The 7,199-nt window shown below is 39.1% G+C and overlaps 1 protein-coding gene across 2 annotated transcripts in view; it reads right to left on the reverse strand.

Moving 5' to 3' along the window:
• The window catches only part of fxn (frataxin), a 16,645-nt gene extending 10,299 nt beyond the window's left edge, over positions 1–6,346 (reverse strand). Inside the window, exons 1-4 of one of the 2 annotated variants that reach the window (XM_019860889.1) lie at positions 6,156–6,346; positions 3,032–3,112; positions 512–603; positions 305–425 (exon numbers count right to left, since the gene is read on the reverse strand). In XM_019860889.1, the coding sequence (XP_019716448.1) occupies positions 305–425; positions 512–603; positions 3,032–3,112; positions 6,156–6,194 (333 nt within the window). In that variant the 5' untranslated portion in view covers positions 6,195–6,346. The remainder of the gene's footprint in view (positions 1–304; positions 426–511; positions 604–3,031; positions 3,113–6,155) is intronic. The other variant, XM_019860890.1, reaches the window with a different exon arrangement.
• Between the last annotated feature and the right edge of the window lie 853 nt (positions 6,347–7,199).

Raw genomic sequence — 7,199 nt, forward strand, 5'->3', positions numbered from 1 at the left:
AAAAAAAAAAAACGTGGACTGTTATAGACTTGTCTAAATTGCCTTCTTTAAAAAAAAAAATAAAAATCTAGTTAGCCAAACATTCATAGCTGCACAGATCTGTTGGAGACTTATGCAGAGATTGGCCACTGTCAGTAGAGAGATTGTTGGAGATGAACGCATTTCATACTTTTTCTGGTCTACCTGGTCTGTCACATTTTGAACAATTATTAAAATATATTATTTGTGCAGTGATTCTTTTCCCCATGTCCAATGTAATAATATGAACATAGATACTCAGGAAGAATGATCAACACTGACTTACAGAGAGCACAACATCATAGTCTGGTCCAGTGAAAGGTTCATCCATTAAGTCTTCAAAGTAATCAGCCAGTGCATCCAGCGTCTCATCAGCCAGCTTCTCATAGGCTGCCTCTGACAATTCACTGGGAAACAGATTTACAAAATCAACAACAGCAGTGTTGACCATTGTCACAGAATATACACATTTTGTGTGTGTGTGTGTGTTTACTTTTTGTCCTGAGAGAGGTGCTCTTCCAGTCTTGAAGCTGACAGATGGATAATTCTCCTACAGCCTTCAATTTCAGATGTTAATGGAAAGCACTATGACAGAAAGGAGTAATTTCAGTTAAATGTTGCATCACAGCATATCTCCTTTTAGCATGTAAAAGCAGATTATACAGTTGTAAATATGTACTGAAGAAGTACGGTGGTACATTGCAAAATGGGAACTAGGTAAACGCCCTGTTACTCATCTGGCTTCAGGGCTGAATTAACTAAGAGTGAAGTGTCGATAAGCTCCACCATTAACGGTTCTTGAAGAAATGACTAAAATCTATTTTTGATTGATTTATGTTATATGAACATGATGTTGCACTTTTTAGCTCTGTAGTCTTGTTTTAAACTTGCGGTAAAATTAAGATATTAGTGTAAGAAGCAATATCGCGATTGGAGGCAGTCAAGCCATCTCGGCCATTCTAGCACCGAGTGCAGGAGGCTTGACTGGCTCCTTTCTTTGCCCGTGGAGTGCTCGGGCCCGGCGGAGAAGCTCAGGGAGGTAAGGTGGAGTGAGGTCATTTAAAGATTTAAAAACAAATAAGAGGGAGCCAGTGAAGAGATGCCGGAGGAGGAGTTATGTACTCCCTCTTACCAGTCAAGAGGCAAGCAGCAGCATCCTGGACCAACTGGAGACATTTAATGGAGGATTGGCTGACTCCAAAGTAACGAGCATTACAGTCATCCAGCCGGGATGTGACGAAAGCATGAAATACTGTTTCAAAGTGCTCATCAGAAAGGAGAGGCTTTCATTTAGCCAGCTGCCTAATATGAAGGAAGCTGGATTTAACAATAGCACCAATTTTGCGGGTCCAATTTTAAGATAAAAGTCCACTTTAAGACCCAAGTTTGAGACTGTTTGTTTAAGATTAGGCGCCAGGGGGCCCAAGTCTACAGGACGGGATGTAAAAGGGCCACTGGTGCCAAAGATCATCACTTCTGTCTTCATTTCATTGGAATTCTAGAAATTTAGTGCCATCCAGGTTTTGATTTCCTCCAGGCAGGATAAATGTGGCCTTAATGAGAAAGCTTCTTTTTTGCTCAGCAGGACATAGATCTGACAGTCATCCACATAGCAGTGGAAGGAAATACTATGTTTCCTTCAGATGGAACCCAATGGGAGCAGATACAGTGGGAACAGCAGAGGCCCCAGAATTGAGCCCGGTGGAACATCACACGACAGTGGGGCAGTTCGTGACTCAGCGCAACCAAGGCTAACACAAAAGGTTCTGTTAGCTAAATAGGACCTGAACCACTCAAGGGCGCTACCGCCAATGCCCACCAGTTGCTGCAAATGAGCCATCAGAACACTGTGATCCACTGTATCAAATGCTGCAGTTAAATTCAATAAAACCAGACACAGTAGTCTCCACTGTCATTTGCCAGGAGGATGTCATTAGAAACGCGTAACAGGGCTGACTCTGTGCTATGCATCGTCTTGAAACCTGACTGGAAGACCTCCAAGACGTTATGTTCATCCAAGAACAATTTTTGTGCACTACTTTTTCCAGAATAGTTTTTCATGAAAGGCAGCTTGGAAATGGGCCTAAAATTTGACAGTGCATCTTGATCAAGGCCAGGTTTCTGGAGCAAGGGTTTCACCAGAGCAAACCCAATGTGATCCATCTTAATTGATTGATGATTATGGTTTTAATTATTGTGTCGGTATCAAATCTTCGAAACTATAATTTTACCATTGGATTTTTGTATCATTTAAATTGCTGTCATAATTTTCACATTTTGATGATTATCAACTCAATACCCTCCATCTTACTTGATTGATAATTATGGTTTGCATTATTGCTTTGCTATTAAATCTTCGAAAATTATAATTTAACCATTTGATACTTGTAATATTTAATTGCTGCAATAATTTTCACATTTTGATTCCTATCTATTCATTTCGCTCCATCTTATTTGATTGATGATTGTAGTTCAAATTATGCTTTGCTACTGAAGCGTTAAAAATATAAATTAAATTTACTCTTGTCACCCTTATTATTTTATGACACACTCATACTCTCTTAAATGGAATAACGGCTAAACTCAAAGCATCGGTTGCTGCTATTCATGAATCTAAGTAGTTACTCCGGCTTTGGATCAAATTATAAACGCGTCCTTACAGTCTTGGCAAAGACAGTAAAAATCCATCTAAGCCTTAACAAATGCACCAGATTTACTGAGGGAGCTACCGTAAAAAGGAAGTGGCCTGACGTTCGCCTTACTTCTATTAAGGTTACTCAATAAAGGTGGATGAAAGGGCTTAAAACAGGACTGACTGAGGTTGTGAGAAACTTAGACTAGTCCCTCTAGCGCTAGTTAAGGAAAATTCCCGTCCCCTCCGTTAACCGCATCAGAGCGGGTGATGGCTAAGTGGAATTTCAACTCTGAACAGATCACACACACATCTCCCATTTACCCTACCTGGTCACATTTTTTTACTGATCTTTTTTCTAATAGCAGAAGCAAAATTTACCTTATTAGTTGCATCACTGATGATAGGAAGCTGCGTGTGTTGAGGCAATGGGTGAATCCACGCAACACGAAAGCCGCGGAGCTACAAAAAAAAAAAAAAAAAAAAAAAAAAAAAACACAAAGTGATAACAATGACTATGTCTACATGCAGTAAATAATGCTTTCAAAACTAGAATATTAGCAATAATCTGACTGTGCGAGCCCATGTAAACACCTGCAAAACCCTGAATACGGTCTTATTCAGGTTTTTCTAAACCAAAATATTCTGGGGCTTTTTAAATCCGAATATGCTCATATTCTAGTTCTTTAAAAACCCGAGTATGCTCATATTGCGTTTTTTTAAAAACCCAAATAAGAGCCCTGGGTTACTCCTTTTCTAATACAAACATTTTGTCAAATAAATGAGTGTCAGAATATCCTGACTGACAGAAATCATTTGTGTTCTGCGCAGGCTCAAATTTAAAGAAATCTTGGTCATTTGAATATAGGAAGTAGAGTGCTGTGAAAAAGTATGTTTTTTTTTTTTCGGGGGGTTGGTGGGCACATCTATCCACACAAAGGTTTCAAATCATCAAACCCACTTTAACATCACTCAGAGACAACTCAAAGAAATACAACATGCAGTTTTCAAATGACAATTCAATTTGTCAAGGAACAAAAAAAATCCAAACTTTGCTGACCCTCTGTGAAAAAGTAATTATCCCCCATTGTTAAATCACAAAACAACTGCGAATAATAACAGTTTTGGGAAAGCTGAGTTCAATTTCACAGGCAACACCCAGCACCAAATTTGTTGAATCAAAAAATCAAATCAATAAAATCTGTCAGACAAAGTGAAGTCGGCTAAAAGATCTCAAGGAACTAACGCATCATGCCATGTTCCAAAGAAATTTGAGAAGAAATTAGAAAAAAAAAAAGTTATTTGAATCTATCAGTCTGGAAAAGGTTACAAAGCCATTTCCAAGACGCTGGGGGTATAGCAAACCACTGTCAGAGCCATTATTCACGAATGGAGAACACTTGAAACAGTGGCAAACATTCCCAGGTGTGGTCGAGCAACTAAAATTACTCCAAGAGTGTGATGACAACTCCTCCAGGAGGTTGCATTTTTTATTTATATATATATATATATATGGTTAATTTTGAGTTGTCTCGTGTGCCTTTGTACCGGTCTGGTGTGGGATAACAATTTAACTTTTTAATGATTTATTTAGAAATCAGGTGTAAACCATCAAAATTCGGGACTTCCAGGGCACTTTGCTTTTAAATGCAAAATCAGATTTGTGTGGAAGTATTTTGATTGAATATCTGGAGTTGCCTCGTGTGCATTAGAACATATCTATATGCGGAATAATGAAATGTGAAGTTTTTAATGTCTTTTTTTGTTTTTAATTTGCGGATAATGGTTACAATTGCAGATTTCAATTCAGATTTGAACTACTTTGGTTGGATTATCTAGTGTACACAAGAACTCATTTATTTGCGGGATATCCTAATTTCAATTTGTTTTTTTTAATCAGTTATACTTTGAAAAGCAACATCAGATTTGTTTGAAAGTACCTTGGTTGGATACCGCATTTTCCAGACAAAAGGCAGTTATTTTTTTCAAAACTTTGAACCTTGCAGCTTTAAATGCGACTAGTCTTATTTATGGATTTTTACTGACGAATAGCAAGCCATCAATCGATTTACCGGTACCCATTCTTGTTTCTGTACATCTGACCAATGAAATGATGGTAAACATCACGTTGGAGATTGGACCAATGAAAGTGTCCGAGTCAGCTCTCATGCGCTTGGAAAACATGATTTGCAGCTGTGGGAGGAGCCATCTGGCCGCCGAGTTGAGAGCCAGCGAGCGAGAAAGTGAAAGAGAAAGCGAGTGAGAAACAGGAAGGCGTGCGAGCGAGAAAGTGAAAGAGAGAACGCGAGAGAGAAACACGAAAGCGTATGAAGGACGAATTGACAGTTAAAATAAGCAGATATGAGTTTATTAAGAAAAAGACAATAAGTGCAATAAACAGCCATTATTGCAGTGCGACCCCTGCCTCCGAACATCTGCGTAATTGCAGATTCTATTTATTTTGAAATACAACATCAGATTAGTGTACTTTGATTCAATACCATGGGTGGTCTCGTGTGCCAAAGAACTGGTCTGGTTGCAGAATAACATTTTAATTTTTCATGAATTTTAAAATCAGATGTAATGGTCAAAATTGCAGATTTCAGAGGAGTTTTATTTTGAATTACAACACCAGGTTCGTATTAAAGTTCTTTGTTTGGATACCTGGCGGGGTGTAGTGTGCCCTAAACTGGCCTGGTTGTAACATAACAAAAATGGCATTTTTAACGATATTTTTGAAATAATGTGTGATTGCAGTCTTTGATGCAGATTTAGCATTAACTTCTACTCAACTTCAGAACGTTTCTGGGCGCAATGTTGGGCGAGCTCCCTTGGTGAACCGGTTCCCGGAAGAACTGGTTGCCTCGCTGCATTGATGTTATTTCATTACATTTCAATCCAAAGGCTGTTGTCCGTGCAATTGTTCAGCTTTGTGAAGGTGGCCAACGCCACTTGCTGGCGGCGCATTACCGTAATGCATAGTATTATTAATCGCTGTGACTGCTGACGTGACTTCGTCTTTCGGAGTGGGAGCTGGCCTGACCGAAGTGAATAACACTTAACAGCACATTTTAACAACACCCGGTTTACCAAACGGTCTTGACCATCACCAGTCCAAATTGTTCGCTGCTCAAAATGTGACACCTTATGGGTTAAAGGGATTGGACTTTTATTTCGTTGCGTCACCAGTTCGAGTGCAGCTGTGATCGTTTAGGTTTTATTGACTTCATATATTTTATCATGTTCATGTCTTGCAACTGATTGGGACTAGCAAACAAGTCGGTGAGTGTCACGTATTTCTTTAAAATTTGGGCTTTTTTTAGAGGAGAACAATATCGATGCAGCGGTGTGAAACAGTGACAGATCTACAGACAGGACAAACAAATTTGACATTGCTCCACGGCCACATCTCTAGTAGGACGCTAGTTAAAACAGTAACGACGACATTGTTCAAACTACTTCGCTATCGTATAATGTAAACAAGGCAACGAGTTTTGTCACATACCTGCTTAGAGAAATTGATGACCCTCAGAAATGTCGCCATGTTCTGGTGTCTATTTCGAATCGAACGTGTATGACAATGTATACACTTGTGAAAGGTAGCACTGTCAGGACTCGAACGGAGTCGCCTGTAGTAAGGGACGAGAAACTACACCGTCGACATTCGCACGCTCTCATGTGCACATGCGCAGTAGGTCGGCCATCTTGATCGCTAAATACGGCAATTCACTAGGTCAAAATATATGGAAGAGGATTAGGACCAATGATAAAAAAAAAAACTTTAAAGTCAGAATTCTGAGATTAAAGTGAGAATCTTGCCAACCTTATTTTTTTTTCTTCATTGGCCCGAATTCTCTTCCGTAAAAATACGTTGGTAAAGAATATGTAAAAAACGTACACACAGGCCAAGTGTGTATTATCACCAAAAAAATAATTTTGACCCATGACCGTTTTAATGCAGCTCGTCATGTACTACTGGATTTATTAAATATTTAAAAGTGACACTTAAAAAAAACTACGGCCTCCAATTTAGTATAGAAAAGTTTACTTAAAGTACTGAATACTTGAATAAAATACTTTTTGCTAAGACCTAAGATGTAAGTAAATATATGTAAACCATGTCGAAAGAATCAAATAAAACTCCATCCATTTTCTACATCGTTTGTCCGAAACAGGTTAGCATGGAAGAGGGTGCTATTCGGAAGCCAATTTCGGAAGGCGGACTACACTTTGAACTGGACGCCAGTCAGCTACAGGGAACAGATAGTGACGAAACCATATTCACACCGTCATTGAGAGGGAACCGATCTCACGCTGTAAATAGAGTGTACCACTGCACCATCAGCGACCTTCAAATGAACAACTTGAAGTAGAGTATATGTCAAAAAATCTTTTTACCTTTCTTGTTTACAAATTTTGTTTAGCGTGTTTCAAAAAGTTGAATAATTTTAAAGTGGCCCTCAAAGTTTGGACACCCCTGTTCTATGCATTGCACCAACAGAGCGCAACGCTGCCACATCCTGGCTGTGCCACGATACATACCAGACTC

Source organism: Hippocampus comes, unplaced genomic scaffold, assembly GCF_001891065.2.
Source record: "Hippocampus comes isolate QL1 unplaced genomic scaffold, H_comes_QL1_v1.1 scaffold130, whole genome shotgun sequence".
In the NCBI taxonomy this organism is placed as follows: domain Eukaryota; kingdom Metazoa; phylum Chordata; class Actinopteri; order Syngnathiformes; family Syngnathidae; genus Hippocampus; species Hippocampus comes.